Genomic DNA, 19,406 nt, shown 5'->3' with positions numbered 1-19,406 from the left:
CTTCTTCTGTCTCCGTGTCTCTGTCCTTGCTCTCCGGCCTGTTGGTTATTCCTGTCAGCGGCTGCCGGAGCCTCGCTGGAGCTTGGATCAACCTGCCTCTCTCCCCGGTGTGACATTCATAGCATTACAATTGAGCCGTCAATCTGTCCGGCCTTCCCCCTGCTAAGCCACGAGCTGCCGGAAGCACCGCAGAGGGACGAGCTTACCTCTGTGTCTGTTTTGCTTTCGCTCTCGTCGAGGCCCCACAAGCCTAATAAGTCTCCGACATGATGTGAAACAGATATGATTTTAGTTGCCGCTCATTTTTCACCCCCATTTCCCCTTTGACCGCTGGGTATGTTTCTGCTGATGACTGACTTGCTGATGGCTGCTGACTGCTACACTCTCATACACATCCACAGTCCTCCTCTGCTGTTTCTCAAATCTTCTCTCTTTTTCTCTCCGTTTGTGTTTGTTCTCCCTCTCCCCTCCCCTCCCCTCCCCTCCCCTCCCTCCCCCCCTCACCCTGGGCGATGTCAGACTGAGCTCCTGTAAGGAGGAGATAAAGCCCCCCAGCAGGGCAGGACCTCAGCTGTCGCCTTCCGACTTCCTGGACAAGCTCATGGGGAAGACGTCGGGGTATGACGCCCGCATCAGACCCTACTTCAAAGGTACGACCATCACAGTGGCCCTCAAGAAAATCCAGAGGGAAAGAACGTGCACGTGAAAAAAAAACACACAAAAAAAAACAAGAGAGCAGTGGATGTGTGCTGTGAAAGCTAAACAGCCGGCCGCTCTCCATGTGAAACGTGCCCAACGTTGATCCGACAGAAACTCTATTCTGACGTCTGCAGCCTTTTCTCTCCGTATGTAGATTCCGTCAGCTTGTCCTCGTTTTCACCCGACGTGGTTTCAAGCAACACAGTTGGTTCAAGTGACAGGCAGCCCTCCCCTCGCTCTGATATCAGCTCAATTCAGAGACATGCAGTACAAGTCTCTGAGGAATTAACTTATTGCTCAATTGTTTTGACAATTGTGTTTTAAAGGGGAAATAATTGCTGCCAGGAGTGGGTTCACTGGCCATGTTGCTGTTGCTCCACATGGAAGTGACAGGGAGATGATCGGGGGTTGATGCTGCACTGGACGTTTAACACCAGCTTTGTTTTTAAGTAGGGTTTTGCAAAACCACTGACATGCTCAGACATGTTCAGACACCAACTCTGGAAAATGTTTGGAAAATTGGGTCAGGACATTTTCTGGAGTTTGCGTTTCACGGTATGGAGAACGCAGCAGAAGATTATCCAGGTCAGACGTGTTTGAAAACAACATGAAAGTGTTCGGAACATTTCCACTGCAGAAATCACCTGATTAGCTTCTATCAGCTCCTGTTCACAGGATGTGCAGGAATTAAAAAACCTAAAAAAATTGCTGCAATTGAAGGGGAAGTTCTGGAATCATACACGAGATCTCGTTTTCTATGATGTCTCTGTGGGTTTACGGATGTTTGATGGAAATCAAAGTTAATATCCTTGTGTAAGTCATACATTATTTGCGAATAAAAACAAAAAACAGAATTCAGATGAGGTTTGCTTTTGCACAGTAGTGGCATATAAACATAATTTGGGGACACTGTGATGATTCTCTCAGACACCGTGCCAATTTTTTAGCTGAACATTTTAAGCTGTAATTAAACTTGCAGGAGACGGGTAAAAAGAAAAACAGACTTTCTCCTGTGCAGCCTGTTACAAACAGCAGAACTGGAGCTGGTATGAGTTGCACTGCAGACACATTTGGAAAGTAACAGTGGAAGTGCTTTAAACTTTAAGAAGCCTCAGGAGATACATATTATAATTGGTGAGTTTAATGCAGACAGCAGTGTGATGCTTAATCCCATTTCAAGTGAAAGATGTGAAATCCAGTCAGTTTTATTTTTCTCCCCCTCAGGTCCACCTGTGAATGTCACCTGCAATATTTTCATCAACAGCTTTGGGTCCATCACAGAAACCACAATGGTAAGAAGACGTCCGGGGATTTTTATGGAAACGCAAATGTATTCTCTTAAAAGCAACATTGGAATCACTTGATTATCTGCATGATAATTAATTGATTATTGGTTTTGATGATTAGTTGTTTACCTCCAGAAATGTTGAAGCACTCGATCCTTTCTGTCCCACCAACATTCTGCTAATCCACTCGGTGCCGAAGCCATTCCCCTCATTTCTGTGTTTCCTGGAGCAGAACAGTGCAACCTTCAGAGACCAGTGGGTCACTGACATGCTGATAATGAACTGTCCACTCTGCAATTAAAATGAAAAATTGAGAAAATGAATGTAAAGGCGGGAGGGAGAGGACACTGGTTTTTTGGGGGGGGGGGGGGAGGGTGGCAGCCCTCGAGTTTGCACTTGCTGCGTAATAACTGCTGGGTCAGCACGTTGCTGCAGCGGACTGTTTGAGGTTGTCCAGGAGGAGACCGGGCCGGACATCCGGTCAGGTAAGCACTGAGAATGACGACGCTCATGGTGTCATTGAACGCACCGGCGAGTCAGGGCCCTTCTATCTCGACAAATGAAGTGAAGGAGCAAGAAAAAGCAACAATCGACGACGCCTAAAGATGAACTCTGAATTAATTGCAGAGATTAGATTCTAATTCAATTACTCATGTGGGCTGGCTGCAGGCGGGGGGGGGGGACTGTGCTCAGTGCTCGGTCTGTGCTCTGCTACCAAACCTCCGCTCATCAGCAGAGATCAAATCTCTACCACAGAGTGATCCACCTCTGAGCTCTCCATCTCACCACTGATGTATTTTCCATTAACTAACCTCTTGTTCTTCCACAGGACTACAGGCTCAACGTATTCCTACGGCAGAAATGGAATGACCCTCGTCTGGCCTACAGCGAATACCCGGACGACTCCCTCGATCTGGACCCGTCCATGTTGGACTCTATCTGGAAGCCCGATTTATTCTTTGCAAACGAGAAAGGAGCCAATTTCCACGAGGTCACCACTGATAACAAGCTGCTGCGGATTTTCCAAGATGGCAGCGTCCTGTACAGCATCAGGTAATTACAGATCATTTTTGACCAAATAGATGGGACCCACTGATTCCTGGAATTACCAGTGGGAGAACGACATCAGAAGCTTATCAAGGTCTGCGTTATTTTAAAAGATGAATGTTGCTGCAGAGGAGTTGCTTTTATCACATTCCTTTATGGCTTTAAGGCCACTGCTCCGGCTTCCACACCGTGAACACCTTTCAAATTAATTCATTCATTTTACATTAATAAAACATGTCTAACATGGATATTAATTTGTATCTCTGTGCAGATTGCCTTGATATGAATGCCTTAAATACCATTTTTAATATACTTTCAGATTTTTCTACATCATTAAATAGGTCTATAAAGAAAAAAATCCCACTCTAGACCACAACTGCAGGTATTGAAAAAAAAAAAAACATGGAAAAATAAACTTTTTTCCATGTTGTTGTAAATTTGCAGATGGTTGGGAGTAGTCAGACACAAATGTAATCAGAGGTACATGCAACCCAAGAAAGTGAAAAAAGTTTGATGTCTCCAAATTAACTGCACATTTCAAAGATGACGTGTGTTTTTCTTTTTTCCTCTAAATCGGTCATTTGGGCTGTTGAGACACTTGGCCGCCCTCTTTCAGTTTGATTTCATAATTCGCTGTCGTCGCTCGGGAAGTGGCAACAACTTAGGGGAGAGGGACAGACGCACAACACTGAGAGTTGTGAAAATACGACTAATCGCCACCTCATTCCACTGATTTACTGCGGCGTCCTCAGTAATTGTGGATCAAACATCTGTCTGTGATCTAAATGCACGACACAATCAGGCGACGTCAGGGAAAGTCAATCACCAGGCTGTTTGCAGTTTGTTCGTCAGGAGGTGAGAGAGAGATATTGTGTCATCGCAGCACAGTGGCGCCTGTGTGTATTCTGCAGGCGGCTGTTGTTTTGCCTCTGGGTGATGCATTACAGGAGGTAATTACACAGCTTTTCCGCCAGACACACTCCTGAATAGCTCTCGCTCGCCTCTCTCCGAGGACTCCTGGAGGCTTAATGCATCCACACCACAACAAATGAAACAAACAATGCCTGCGCCGATTACGCTGCAATTACTGCGGCGCGGCGAGTGATCAAATTGAAGCGGCTCTATACATTTTATCCAATCGATTAAATCTGTGTCTATTTTTTCCTATTTATCTCGTTTTATCCATCTACACAGACTCGTGTTTCATAATTAGCGAAGCAGCTCGGCAGCGATTTATTGACTTATTATTTGTCCTCGTGTTCAGTGTCTTTTCCTTGAGCCCTTTTGTGCTTTTGTATCATTCCCGACTGCTCTTTTTCTCTTCTTCTCTCTTCCAATCTGTCCGTCCATCTCAGGCTGACTCTTATCCTGTCCTGCCCTATGGACTTGAAGAATTTCCCCATGGACATTCAGACCTGTACCATGCAGCTTGAAAGCTGTGAGTCTTTTCTTCTGCTTCCTGTTTTGTCTCACTTCATCTCGTTTAACCTCTCCTTTTTTACCCTCTTTTCTACCTTTCACCTCGAAAGACACAAGCAGCATCTTATCAATAGTCTCATTACACATTTCAAATGGAAAATGGTTCCGTTGTGTGTTCTAATTACATCCTACTTACGTTGTAATAATATTTGGAATGTGGTTATTTGATAAGGATTATTTAGAATGTGTCTGCTACCATCAGGGCAGTCAATGTATTGTGTTTTGTTGGGGGGGGGGGGACACAACCGAGCGTTCACTGAGCCCCTACACCAAACAGCAATTGCCCAATGGTTGCCTAGTAACCACACCTGCCTAGGCTTGTGGGTTAGTTTCAGTGAGAGTATGTTATATCGACTGTGCATGGTAGATCATTGGTTTGTTTTTGTTTTCTGAAGCAGCAGCCATTGCTTCTCTGCTAAAAGCCCTAATTAAAACTTTGGCTGTCTTCCTCCTCGTCCTCCGCTCACAAATGTGTTGGCTCACACTACACATACACTTTCAAATGAAACCTTAAATGCTGACATCAGTGGCCTCCATATTTACGCGTATATGACAGTGTGACATCTTTGTTGTTATAGCAAATAGCCTCATTTCCGACATGTTGCTCTTTGTCCGTATGCGAGTCAACCAGAAGTGCATTCATTCCCATGACACCCTCTGGGATCTCCGATGTGTTGTGCAACCTTGTGCCACGGGAAGGAAGCTAATCTACTTTATGATGAAAGCAGTTGTAGGACTTCTTTTATTTGCCTGACCTATGGAAAAACAAACATGAGCTACAGTCATAATTGATTCCTCTCAGGCCAACCTTCTCATGCACTTCCATCAGAGACACAAACTGTGCAGAAGAGAGGCTTCAATGAGGAGTCTGCCTTCCTCAGCCACTGTCTGACATCGACTAGACATTGTTAGAGTTTAAGAAGAACTGAAAATAGTCAAATCTGGGTTAGGGTTATCTCAGGTAACTACGTATGTACTGTGCACGAACAAAAAGCTTGACAGCCGTGGCCACAGGAAGTCGAATCATCTGTTTCTCAAGATGTACGAGATGAATTTGAAACCGTTTAAAAAATCTTATTGCGGTGGTAAAACTTAGTGTCGGAACAGTATTCTCCCTTTTCAGTCTTCCCTCGCCTTTAGCAGAGATAGAATCTGCCCTCGTGAAACCAATTTCCAGGATATAAATAATGAAACTTTAATTTTGTGTCCCTTTTATTGTAAGTGACCCACCCCCTGTGCCTAGAGGTGACCTAATTTCCCAACACGGGGACAAAAGCATCTGTCGGGCAAGAGGGAGGGAAACGGAGAGAGCGCCCATACCACGAAGTCACTCCACCTTTTCAGAGGCATTTCTCACAAACAAATAAGTGGAGGGGAACGCTGATATCAAACCTGCATCCTTATCTGATTCAATAAGAACAAGAGGTATTGGTTTGTGTAGAGCTAGTTACTCGCTCTTTGCACAGGAGGCAGCGTGATTTATTTCTGCAAATTAACACGGGGACAAAACAATACAACAAAATCCAATAAACAGTGCAGCCAACTCACAAACAAAAAATATAAAAAAGGTACTTTAGCCTTTACTTTCAAGTTTTCAGATGTGTGTGTTTGTGTGTGTGTGTGTACTTGGAGAAGTGTGTTGCGTCACCATGCCATTAGAGGAGGTGAATCGTTTCTAATCAAACGCCTGATGAGGATACTTGGCCTTGCGGTGACGAGGGCTGGTACGCTACCCAAGGGTGCGATCGCCTTTGCTAGAGTGCGATGCTAGGGAGACATTAGCGGTTTTACTGCCACAACTCCAGCATATGGCAACCATCGTCTTTTCAACACAAGGAAGATGAGGAGCATTATCTTTTGGGGTTTTGACAGCGCCAAGGCCAATCTCCTTTTCTGGCATTTTCACGCCACAGGCTCATATAGACATATAAATAGATGCTGCCTTATTCTGACAGATCAAAGCTCCCACATACAGTATGCAGCTTATAGCACTTGGCTTTGCCTTGAGCCATTAATGGACCAGCTACCTCGGAACCACTCGGTAACTCGCACTACAAGTGGAGAAGAGCAGGACAGTAAATCTGAAGCATAAACCGTAGCTGCGTTAAGATGGAGGCCTTCACTAGGGCGAACTGCTTTTATACATGAGGAAGAAGAAGAAGGCATACGACGATCGCAACAGGAAGACTGTGTCAATTATTATCTGACACCTCTGAGCTGTAAGCTGGTGGAAGATAAGGAACCATTTCATTGCATTTTAAAGCAGGGCTATTCCATTTTGCTCCGTTAAAGAGGGACGCGTGAATGACAGTGAATTCTCCCCGTGAACGAGATAAGCTTGTGTTTGAGTAGCGTTTGTTTTTCCAGGCCCCTGGTACGGAATGTGGTATAACATCGTGAATAATTGATGTCTTTGTAACCCGGGCCCCTAAAGGCTCCCAGAGGAGATCAGTATTATTCAGATGCGGGAGGAATTGTTGTGTTGTTGTTGCATCTGGCATGAATTTTGAATATAAACAGGCAGGTGTGCGGAGAGGAAGATCATGCAAATCAATAGTGTTTGTGTTTCGGGGGAGAAATAATCATTGACCTATCCTGTGTGGTCCCCTCGAAATGCTTCGCTAATTATATATACACACACTCACAAATATAACAGAAGACACGTATTCCATTATATCTCATCGGGGTTTGGCAATTTGTATTTGTATTGCTGCAGCCACATGTGATGCAGTGGCAAGATTACACACACTAATCAGCTCAGTGAGGGTAAACACACACACACACACACACATTACAGTGTCTCCACTGGCCTCAGCTCTGCTCCTCATGTCCCCCTTATTCCGTAACCTTCAGGCAACCATGACAACACGGCTGTAGCTATGGTGTGTGACCTTTTCCAGTGACAAAACGTGATGGATACTGGGTTCGCTGGCTGGACAGATGGGCAGAGGGGGCATTACATCACCGCCGTCTTTCGAGTTCCAGGCCTCTCGCTCCCGGAGTCTCATTAGCGGAGGCTCCTGACGTTTATGAGGCACCGGTTTTACTCCACAGTAACAAGATCCAAGGGAAAAGTGTGGTTAAAGAGGAGGAGGGGGAGGGGGGGGGGGTCACGGCAATAGTGATAATAAGGATGAGCATTTTTATACAGCCAGTGCAGCACATTACTTGGGTTGAGAAGTCTAAACAGCCTTTGTTGTGCCTGTGTTGAATACAAAACAACAGGAGATATGTTGTGTACCATCCCTTCTCACCATTCCTCCAATATCTTACATTTCTTCTCTCTCTTTATCCCCCTTTGTTCTTTTTTCACAGTCGGTTACACCATGAACGACCTGATCTTCGAGTGGCTGTCAGAGAACCCGGTTCAGGTGGCTGAAGATCTCACCCTCCCACAGTTTGTGCTGAAAGAGGAGATGGATCTGGGCTACTGCACCAAATATTACAACACAGGTACCTCAGGAATTCCAAAGTGTTCAGAAACCTTCATGACTAAAATCCCTAATCTTCATTGGTTGCTTCGGACTGCTTTCTTAATCTGAATTATATGCATGACGAAAAGGGAGCTAGACAGAAATCCAGTTGATTGGCAACAAGAATATCGTAAATGGTAAATGGACTTTATATATATATATTCATCCATTGCCCTCCACTCGGGTTGCAGAGGTAGGCCAGGTAGGGTAGTCCAGCTCTTCCAGGGGGATCCCGAGTCGTTCCTGATGTGGTATGAAATCCCTCTAGAGAGTTCTGGGTCCAGGAGGCATCCTCAGTAGATGCCTGAACCACCTCGACCGTCCACTTTCGACGTGGAGGAGCAGTGTGTCTTCTCCAAGCTCACTGAGGATGTCTGAACTCCTACTCACCCTCCCCGCTCTATCTCTCACGCTGCCACACGAGGGAGAAAACTCATTTCGACCTCTTATATTCACATATTTCCATGTATATTGTATTTATAGAGCGCTTTTGTAGTCTTATCGACCACTACAAGCCCTTTATAGTTGCATTCACCCATTCATACAGTGCTTCTATAGGCAAAACGTTTCTCTAACTTCTGGCCCAACTGTCATTTGCAATTAAGGGTTCAAAACCAACGACCTTGTGGTTTATGCTGGAAAACATTAGATAGAGAACATGGTTGAATTGACAGGGGATTTGGCCAAAAATGTAATTTCTTGATCATCGTTGGGCAAACATCCTCAATATTTAATTCTAACAATGTAACCTTAAAACAACACAACAACTCGGCTGTCCTCTGTCCTGTGCTTGCAGGTAAATTCACCTGCATTGAGGTGAAGTTCCACCTGGAACGTCAGATGGGCTACTACCTGATCCAGATGTACATCCCTTCCCTTCTCATCGTCATCCTCTCATGGGTCTCCTTCTGGATCAACATGGACGCTGCGCCTGCCAGAGTGGGCCTGGGCATCACCACAGTGCTGACGATGACCACCCAGAGCTCCGGCTCGAGAGCCTCGCTGCCCAAGGTGAGTCCGGCCCCTCTTGCTCGTACATAATGGAAAGATGATTCTTTGCTAGAGGCAGAGGAAATGAAGAGCAACAACCCAAAGGTGCAGGCATTGAAATACCATCAGGGCTGCAAACTTTTGCATTTTTTTTATTTGTTTAATTTTTTGGATATGAACATAGATATTGGTCCATTTAATTGAACAGATAAAGTGAAATTTCTGCTTCTAGAATATTTATTGCAGAAACCAGCAAGTGCATTTTGCAATCGTAATCATACATAGATCCTCCTTACTGTGAGAAACATATATGTGGAAGAGCATTGCATAATTCTTGAAGCTCAACATCGAGGGTTCGTGGCTGAATAAAAAAGTTAAATAAACGTAGCACGGCTTCAGTTTGAAACTCAGTGCACTGTTCTGACATTTTGTTTTGACATAGCCACCAAAAATCATACACACGGTTTGAAATACCTTCCTGTCATATCTGATATTTCCAGACAAAAATGCTCAGGTGCAAAAGCGACCTCCTCTGAAGTTGGGCGAAAGAGGCATTAGGGGGAAGTTTCAGGATGGGCACGAACGTATTAAATCATGAAACGCTGACTTTGCGTGGAGGCAGGTCCTGATTCAGGACAAGGCTAGAGACTAATTAGGAAGAACACAGTACAACAGGAGGTGAGCAGAGGACACTGGTCTCTGTTTGGAAGACATGCAGGACTCGTCTCCCGGGCAGAGGAGAGCACTCTGTACCTGAGGAGAAACAACGGGCAGAGGGAACCGGGTAGAGACATACTCACCATCACAATGACCCATACTGGTTTCTGATTGGCTGGCAGGGGTCCATTAAAATGTATTTTATAATACATTGATGAGGTGTAGTGTTCCTAAAACAAAACCTCACTGCACTAAGTATATTCAATACCAGACTCTCACTGGAGCCGGGAGGATTTTGACTGCATTATTTTCAGCCTGAGGAGGATTTTGACAAACTTTAACCAGAGAAGTTCCAGAGAACTTTTTTCCAGCAACTCCCTGTTCGCGTTCACACATTTACACACATTTAAAACCTGGAAGCAGCCAAGTGCAATCACACACTGTGTAATGTTCATGTCCATAAAAGGCAGCGCATCGCATTCGGCAGAAAGTAGTGCACAGTGTCCTGGACACTTTGCAAACTCAGAAGAATCCTGTTTTCCTGGAGTTTAAACCAAAGAGCTTCTAGTCACAAACCTGTCTCTGTGAAGAGTTACCCCTTCTTGTTTAAAGGATCCCAGTGTTTGAACAGAGAAATAAAGGACATCCTGAAGGTTTATAGGTATAGGTATATAGGTTTATCCCATTTTGGTTCTATCCTCAAGACTAATTCCTTAGAAAAACTGTGATCATGGTGCCAGCTTGAAAGACTCATCTAGAAATCAAACCGTTTTCTTAGTTATGCAGGTAATGAGTTATTACTTCAGGTGATGGAATAAAACTTCACATGATTTGACACAGGAGTGAGGTTTTAACTTAAGTTTAGATCTTTGCTTTCTGGAATGTCTGAAAGCAGCTTATAGAAAAAGACAGTTTTCTGGGTTTGACCATCGAAGGAAGGGAGAGATTCATTATTTGTGTGTTTGAAATGCTTGTATTACGATTGTCACAAAGCTGAGTCGGTGGATGTTATATGATATTTCAACAGTGTAAAAATAGACATAGATTTGTGTGACAGCTGCAGTATGAGACCTGTGCTGATTAAAACATGGTTGAGGTGAGTAGCGTCCACAGGAGATAACACTGACATCTCCTTTTGCATTATTCTCCCCCTCCTCGCTGTATATATCTGTAGCACTCGGCCGACTGCTGCTCAGTCGAGTGAAGTTCCTCCGCTCTGCGTGCCCAGGCTGCGTTGCTAATGTGTTGTGACACATCCTCTCTCATGACCGGCGCGGCCGGGGCTCTGCCCAAGTCTGAGCTGTGACCTGTCTCTTGGCTATGTGCCACATCCCACTGACTCATTACAATATGGCCACCCCAAAGATGTGTGTCATCACATGCCAGAGCCGCGGGGACTAGAGGGTCGTGAACAGCCCTGCAGATGATCCATCGGTCTCATTGATTGGCTGTTGATGTGAACTTCCTCTTTTCCCAGGTCTCCTACGTGAAGGCCATCGACATCTGGATGGCGGTGTGCCTTCTCTTTGTGTTTGCTGCGCTGCTGGAGTACGCCGCCGTTAACTTTGTCTCAAGGCAACACAAGGAGTTCATCAGGCTGAGGAAAAAGCAGCGGCAGCAAAGGATAGTAAGTGTAAATCAAACACACACACACACACATACACAAACACACAATCCCATACCAAAGCATGCTCCGACAAGGAAAAGCATGCACGTAGACACTCACACAGTGTCGTAGATTCTAAAAAGATAAGCACAGACGTACACACACACACACACACACACACTCCAGTCCTTGTCAACTCCTATAACATTGACTTATGCCTCTTGTTATTGTGGGACGCTGTATATTCAGGAGCTGACAACATCAACACGCTACAGCTGGCTGTCATTCTGTATTACATGAGTAAGATCTGCTCATTTCAGTTCAGCTTGTTTCCATGGTGAACACTGACCTGTGGAGAGCTGACAGCCCCCCCCCCCCCCCCCCCCCCAACACACACACACCAGCAATGGGATACCCCCAACCCTTCTTTGACACTGGAGCCACCCTGGTGGACACATTTCTATTTTCTGACCTGTCCTGGGCAGCGTGAGACTCCAATTACTTTATTTACTGCCTCATTCTTAACCATCAAACCATTCTGATCCGTCACCATAACGAACTAGTTAAAAGTTTGTGTGTGTCCTGATCTAAAGGTAAAACATAAATCAACCCACCAGCACCTCTACACTTCACTAACTAACATGCTATATCTATTTCAGTCTGTTTTACAAGGGGTTACAGTTACAGCAGCTTGATCTTTTTATATCCATTGAGTTTAATTGGCATGCTATATATACATTCTTATATGTTTATATTCCTCTTGTGAGACATATGCGATAGAAATCTGCATACTAAAATCCTGAATAACCAATATTATCATTTGCATGGTAATGAATTAAAACTGAAAACCTGAATCCTTATTCTAAAGTGACAGAGACATTATCTTTGATTATGACCTGCTCATTAGCCAGTAAGGCATTTGACCCATAATAATAAGTTAAATATTAATTAATATTAATAACTCATTGAGGGTCATGGGTTTACATTTTCAAATAGACAGGTCATTCTGTTATTAAAATAAGTTCTCATTAAATTGTCTGTGGAGAAGACAAACTGTCAAAGTGTCCAGTGACTTTCTGTTGCAGGACTATAAAGACAAAGCTAAATACTTCTGTAAGAGTAAAAACACCAGTCCAGGGAATTATCCACAGCCAAGAATTATTCAGATGTATGTATATTAATGGTCTATAAATCGTTAATATATATTTTTCAATCAATGACTCCATTAGTAAGTAAATTAAGTCTCATTAGTACGTGGTTTCTTTGTTTGTTGCAGCTTTTACTCAATAAGCAGTAGAATCCATCTTTAAAGGAAAACTATGGAGGCTAACACTACGTTAACAAAGTAAAAGCGTTTACCCAGAGGTGTGAGACCCCTCTGAGAGCGAGGCCGTGCTCTCTGGAGAAACAGATGAGATGTCTTGACAATCCGATTAAACAGTTCAGGGACTGGGCGGCTTCCCACTGCCGTGGCAAAGTTCCCCTGCAGCGGCAGATTGACCGGGCAGTCGGCCCTGCTGCATCGATACAGGAGGGAGAAAAGGATGTATCTGTGGAGGAGAGGACTTCCCTCTGTCCACTGTCCATCAGCGGCACAATTACTCCCACTGAGGAGTGTCAGGTCCCAAACTACCCATCTGAGCGGTAGTGACGCGTGACCCGGGGTGTTGTACTGGAGAGAGGGCGGGAGACTGATGTCCAAGTCCCTGACTGACCAGGCTCAATCGATGCACTTATCCAGCCTTGCGATTGGCTCTGACACGTCAAACAGCTGCTGTAACCACTGTATTTCCACACAGGCTTCAAACCTGCAAAATAAATAAATAAGAAAATCTGTAATTCCATTTATAGTCGTTACAGAAATAGCTTGAATTGGCTCCTCTTTTTCTGTCTTTGTCTTCAAAGCCAGTTGTCTGAACTAACAGCTGCAGATAATGTCCGGTACCATCACGCTCACAGCGACTCTTTAATTAAACGCCTGCTTGAGTTTGTCATTTGGATATGAAGTTTTGCATCTGTAATCACTTTATTTCTGGCATAGCACAGGTAAGGTTTGTGTGTATGTGTGTGTGTGTTTCTCGTTTTTCCTGCATCTTGTTTTTTGACAAAAAAGGAAAAGGAGCAATAACTATAATTTCCATTTATCTACCTTGCTTTCCGATGGAGGTGTCTTCCAGTCAGCCTGGGAGTTTTGAGTCGTTGCGGAAAGTGACCGACCTCCCTGGTAACAGCTCAACCTACAGGACTCAGCACTGCAGCGCCTGTGCCAGGGTAAAAAAAAACAAAAAAAAATCTCCGTATCAACCCTGACCTTCAGACCTCTATTCTTTTTTGTCCGCGCCTCCAGCCTCCCGAAACTGATTGTATTATGTCCTCCTCTCAAAGCTTGAATTTATCCTGGCATCCCTCCCACAGCCAGACCCACTTTATGCTGATCCCTGTGACCCTCTCTCTGCCCTGTTATACCAACATTAATAACTTGGAAATTTTGCCCTTTATTCTTCCCTCAATGTGTGACCTGATTTTAAGGTTAATTTAAATTTACCACAAATGTCCTCCTTCTCTTCTTCTCTCCTCGTTCTCAAATTCTCCTCGTCCCCTTTCGTTTATGTCCGTTTTAAATCGTTGAATTGCCTTATTTAAGAATTAGTCCAACGTGTGGCTCGTGAAGCCAGCAGCCGGTGGCCGGTAGCTTAGCACTGGAAAGAGCCAGACGTGTTATGTAAGAAGATACAGATATCTGTCTACCACTGTCTCAGTAATGAACCGATTATAGGATACAAAAGTCCGGAAAATTCACAGTGAGGGTTTTTCTTACAACACAGGAAAAAACGCCAATGAAGAGGTGAACAAGATTCGAGAGCTTTTGGCGAAACGGACCAACGCCTTTGTTAATCTACTGTACAGTGGAATTTATCATTCGATGTTTTGCCTCCTGCAACTGAACGTTCCGGATGTATTCTTGTCGTTTTTAAACTCGTAAGACACAAACAAACTGCGTAAAGTGTCCAGAAAACTGGGTCCGGACTTTATCCAGAGTTCATGTCTGAAAACAGCTTAAATGTAAATTCCTCACAGAGCAAGCTAAGCTCTCCGTTTCCCCTCGTTTCCAGTTTCTATGCTAAGCTTTCTCTGTAGCCTCAGAGGTAACAGACGGACAAGTGAGCGGTTTCGAACGTTCTCGTCTTTTTCTCAGCAGGAAATCAACCGTTCCTCCAAGTTATCGCAGAGTTTGTGCATCGTTTACACAGAGCGTCAGCGCTCACAAACAAATCACAAACGATGTGGTTGCTGCAGAGAGAACCGACTAAAGACGATGAGCACCTATTATCTCTGGAGAAACGCACCATTAGACTCTAGCGCATGATGTACTGTATCGCTCGGGAAAGAGTAGGAGGGATAATTAAGCCGTGTGAGAAGAGTTACTACTCCCCCACCCCCCTGGTGCGTGGTGTAATTTGTCATGGGGGCAACAGAGTTAGTGCACATGGAGTAACTCATACCCACTTGTGAGGAGGAAGTCAAGTCAATCAACGTAGCAGCTTCGGCTTAAAAGCGAGGGTGCAAGCAAAAGGGCAGCCGGCAGGGATCAGACGGGGGGGGGCGTTTGAAGGACTAAGTGAACGTACTGTGCGAGAGAAATGTACCAGCGAGAGACAGGTGTGAAATCCATCAGGCGACCGGCTCCCTTTTCGACAGGGGCGAGTAGCGTCTCGCAGACGAGTCCGTCCTGGCGGCGTGGCATCGAGCCGCCGGGGTCAGCGGGGGGGAAAAGAAACACAGAGACGGGGATCAGAGCCTCACGCTGACTCCTAATCATCCAACCCAGATCCCACATCTTCACTTTTGCCCGCTAAAGTGAATCTCTCCGGGTGTCAGAGGGCTGTCAGAGTTAAGCTGCACGTCTATTAATATTCTCCTCAGAGGGCGGGAACAGGGCCTCACTGTGAGAGGGAGAGAAAGAAAAGAACGAGTGCCCTTCCATTCATCAAAGCATCCTGCCAGGTTTTTTCTTTTCTTTTCTCTTTTGGTGAGGTTGACTTTTTATTAATAGGCATTTTGAAAAAAGTTGATCATGACGCCACTTCAAAGGAGAGATGGAGGTTAATTTTTTGATTAGCTTCCAGAATTATACTTTTTTTTTTTTCTCTTAATGACGATGCCCTCCAATTCCCCTCTTTGGGATATTGAAACTTCTAACACTTAACTGATTAAAGGAAGTTGATCTGAGACTTGTGCCTGTTCCAGCCCCCTCCATGCGCTTCATGTTTCCATTACATGTGAGGTGAGCGTCAGTTAAGCTGCTCTCAGACGTGCACTGAGCTCTGGACGAGCTGAATGTGAGAACACAGATGTCAGAGTCCGTTGCTCTGGACATTTTCTTGAACCTTGCCTTCCGGCCTCCGAGTAAAATGTTCAGGAGAAACAGCCGAGTGAGCCCATGCGTTAATACAAGGGGAAAAGGTCAGGAAACAAAAGACGTTGACTGTGATGTCAACTTGGAAATAACAGACATTTGAACATTTTGAGATGATAAGACGTTGATTTACTGGAGACAAGAATAACTTGATTTCCACAAAAGTACACGTCATATCCTGCCTCCTGCACGCTCGGACCTGGACGCCACCTCCGCTGAATGTTCCGAACAATCTACTGCTTGTGCTCTTCACATGTAAAAGGCAAAACTCTGGAAAATGTCCACGTTCACGTCTGAAAAACCCAAAGGGATCAGGACTTACTTTTATTGTAGCTTATTTCCAAAATGCTCAAGACTCCCAATCTGAAAAGAACCGTGTAGCATTAACCCCCCGATAAAAAACGTGTTTTCTAAGTTATGAGTTTTTCTAATTCGAACCAAGATGGCGGCCGTCTTTGCTTGTGCTGCAAAATAAACAAACATATGTATTTTTCCCGATACCAGGATTCAAAATTCGGTCCTAACAAGAGTCTGGTGTGTGTGATAGAGGCTGTAGGAAAGCACGTGTAATATAAAGCATCATTAAGTTTAGAAAAGCACCATATAAATACAGTCTCTTTCCCATTGCATTTACATGAGTGGCTCACACGGTGAAACACCTGCTTTACATGTAATAACTGCTTAACACCTCCTTTTCGATGCTGCTCCATGCTTGTTGCTCTGTGTGTGTTTCCCTCTGCTGTCCCTTCCACCCATTTGGGAATCAGCCGGCGAGAGGAGATGGTAAAAGCTGTGAGCTAATTCTTGTGGACAGCGAGCGGCCAACCTGTTTCCCCCTTTGCTTGACTCCACAGGAGGACGACCTGATCAGGGAGAGCCGCGGCTTTTACTTCCGGGGTTACGGCCTGGGTCACTGCCTGCAGCACAAGGATGGCAACGCTGTGGAAGGGCCCAGCGTCTTCACCGCCACCCCCCCTCCTCCTCCTCCTCCTCCTCCTCCGGTCATCGCGTGCGACAGGGAGACGCTTCACAAGCGCTTCGTGGACCGGGCCAAGCGCATTGACACTATATCCAGGGCCGTGTTTCCCTTGAGCTTCCTCATATTCAACATCTTCTACTGGATCACCTACAAAGTGCTGCGACACGAGGACATCCACGCCAGTTTGTAGAAGCCGCTCGCTGCCGACTCCAGATGCTACTTTTTTTCTTTTTCCTCAGAACCAGAACTGCCTGTCAGATCTACATCGCAATGAGGAAATGCGTCAGAGAGGGCAGACGTGCCTCTTGAAACATGCCAGGCGCTCTGGCGCGTCTTCAGGATCTCAGACAGAGAGCGATGAAGGGGAGGGACGAGGGTCGATCTACGGGAGGTCAGGCTGCGGGGGTTTGTGGTTGGCGCTCTGTCTCGGGTTTGGTTTGTTCCGGATTACAACACACGTGGAAACGCTGCTGGTACTCGTGGGTTCATGACGTTGGTTTGAGAGTTTGAGAGACGTCGGTGTAAGTTCCGGCTGAGTGAGATATACCGACTTGAATTTTGACACTACGCATCTCTGAATGAATGTTTTTGAAAACACACAAAAAAACTGTTATTTTTTTTTTTTTTACAAATATCAAATGGGTACAAAGAGGGTGTGGGGGGGGGGAGGGTCTTTGATATTGATGATTATTCAATTATAAGTGGTGATAATTCAGCAACTTGTAACAAGAGATTATATATATCTATAAAACGGTGTATAAAGTGTATATACACAAAGCTGTTCATTAAACCGCACAAAGCACAAATATGTATTTCCTTTTGTCTAAATTCAAATAAATTGTTATTCTGCCAGGAATCGATTTTTCTCCTCCTTAACTCGGAAGACTTGGTTGATTGCTCTGACAAAACGATGCCTGCACAGAAAGTGACTAGAGGAACCAGTCTGCATCACACACAATTATTTTTCAATTTTGTAGTCCTAGGACTTATCCCAAGGGGTGGGGGGTGGGGGGGGGGTAAAAACCTTAGACCGAAGGTGGAAATCAAATTACAATTGCAAACGCTGGAGATGTGCAAAATGAAATCACATTTGTCTTCTTAATCGATTGTGGAGAAAATGTGGAGAAATGTGTTGAGGAAGCTTCATGTACGTGAGAGCTGCCGTCTCAAGAGCGGCTTTGAAGGTGTGCAGGTGCAGCGGCTGCGATGGGGGGGAGGGGGGGGGGGGGCAGGGTGGACGGAGAGTTTCCTTTATAATGGAAAATCAGACGGTTGTTTTATCAACTAATGAGTTTGAAAAGCGCTTGGTGCTCCACTGCTAATGACTGTGAGTTCAGGGAGGCAGCTGGAGCCTTCTGTCCTTTTGCCGGCAATCCTAATCAACTCCAATGTATTGTATGGTTCCCCAGTTAATGAAAAAGTGTGCGTGTGTGTGTGTGTGTGTATGTGTGTGTGTGTGTGTGCTGCTTGGCTTTGTTTCTATTTCATCATTTCTCTTTTGTTGTACAGGTACATACATTGAACTAAAGGATAAACACAGCACTTTTATTTTTAGACAAAAGATTAAGTCTTTTACTAAAGTACACTAAAAGGTTTATTTCTCTTTGACGTGATTGATAAATGTGTTTAAATCTACACTTTAAACCTTTTCCAACGTTTTCCACCTAGGGACACTTTAGTTTCCAATCATCCGTCATTGGAGCTCCTCTTTAAACTGTAGGTGGCAGCTGAAGAAAAGCAATTCCATCATATCTTCCATATTGTAGACAAACCAATGAAGTTTGGTGATTTCTCAGGCACGGACAAAGCAGCTAGAAATGTTTCCTAGATTTGAGTTTCAAAAACAAGAATGTGACGACACCAAGTTGCAATTGTGAAAACCTCAGATGTTACCTTGAAAATGTTCCCAGCGCCCCGGACTTAGAGGATTGAGTGATAAACGAAAAGTTTGAATTGAATTTCAAAGCTCGAAACACCAAACCAAAGATGCCCTGCTCCCAAAAAAAAACAAAAAAATCAGCACCAGTGGAATCATCACCTTAACAAATGATCTCCTTTCACTTTAAGTCAGTGATTGTATTGTTTCAGTTATAATGAGACAAAAAAAACGTGCGTGCAATATCATAGCAGTATAAGGAGCTTTTCTAAATCCACAAACCCTGACTGACACACATGAAATAAGCCTGTCATTTCTGGCACATTATGCCCCATCTCCTTTTGCAGGAAACACCACGACCCCTCAGAATGTGTAAGGAATAATTTCAAGGACACGGGAGACTGATGGATTCCGGATAGCGTCGGATCTCGGCTCGGGTCGACGGGATCCACGCGCCAACTTTCATTATACGCACAGAATCCCAGGAGTGTGATGACTTTAACAAATGCACGCCCGCAGCCCTCAACATGTCGCCTGTCACGGGGCGCCGACAAGAAACCCACAGCAATAAACTGTCTGATCTATAAAGTAATCCTCCGATGGAAGGGTGGACCCAAATGAGCACATTAAATATTCATTGCTCCAGCAGCTATTGGACGCCGGTGACGCTCCGGCTGTGTGCTGCGTCTTACTTGAAGGCTTCGTGGCGATGAACGATGCATCGGTGTTATCTCATCGTGTTTTAACGACTTTACAATGAGCAGGACAAAAAGAGGCCGGTATTGGATGCAGCTGCTGGTCGTCAGGTGACTCCCCCGGGGGTGATCAAGATGCCTTCCCCCTTCCTCGTTTCAGCTGAATGTCACCGGTGCCACGGCTCAAACGGATGTGTGAGCT

General features: G+C 44.9%; 1 protein-coding gene across 3 annotated transcripts in view; it reads left to right on the top strand.

The window, feature by feature from the left end:
- glra4a (glycine receptor, alpha 4a) overlaps positions 1-17,480 on the top strand; it is a 40,133-nt gene extending 22,653 nt beyond the window's left edge. Inside the window, exons 1-10 of one of the 3 annotated variants that reach the window (XM_062394474.1) lie at positions 516-650; positions 1,718-1,833; positions 1,924-1,991; positions 2,815-3,038; positions 4,388-4,470; positions 7,827-7,964; positions 8,781-8,995; positions 11,109-11,258; positions 13,404-13,508; positions 16,509-17,480. In XM_062394474.1, the coding sequence (XP_062250458.1) occupies positions 1,989-1,991; positions 2,815-3,038; positions 4,388-4,470; positions 7,827-7,964; positions 8,781-8,995; positions 11,109-11,258; positions 13,404-13,508; positions 16,509-16,823 (1,233 nt within the window). In that variant the 5' untranslated portion in view covers positions 516-650; positions 1,718-1,833; positions 1,924-1,988 and the 3' untranslated portion in view covers positions 16,824-17,480. Of the gene's footprint in view, positions 1-515; positions 651-1,717; positions 1,834-1,923; positions 1,992-2,814; positions 3,039-4,387; positions 4,471-7,826; positions 7,965-8,780; positions 8,996-11,108; positions 11,259-13,403; positions 13,509-16,508 lie in introns of those variants that run through there. The other 2 variants (XM_062394472.1, XM_062394473.1) reach the window with 2 other exon arrangements.
- The last annotated feature ends 1,926 nt before the right edge of the window (positions 17,481-19,406 follow it).

Source organism: Platichthys flesus, chromosome 8, assembly GCF_949316205.1.
Source record: "Platichthys flesus chromosome 8, fPlaFle2.1, whole genome shotgun sequence".
In the NCBI taxonomy this organism is placed as follows: Eukaryota; Metazoa; Chordata; class Actinopteri; order Pleuronectiformes; family Pleuronectidae; genus Platichthys; species Platichthys flesus.
This window is presented reverse-complemented; position numbering and strand designations above follow the sequence as displayed.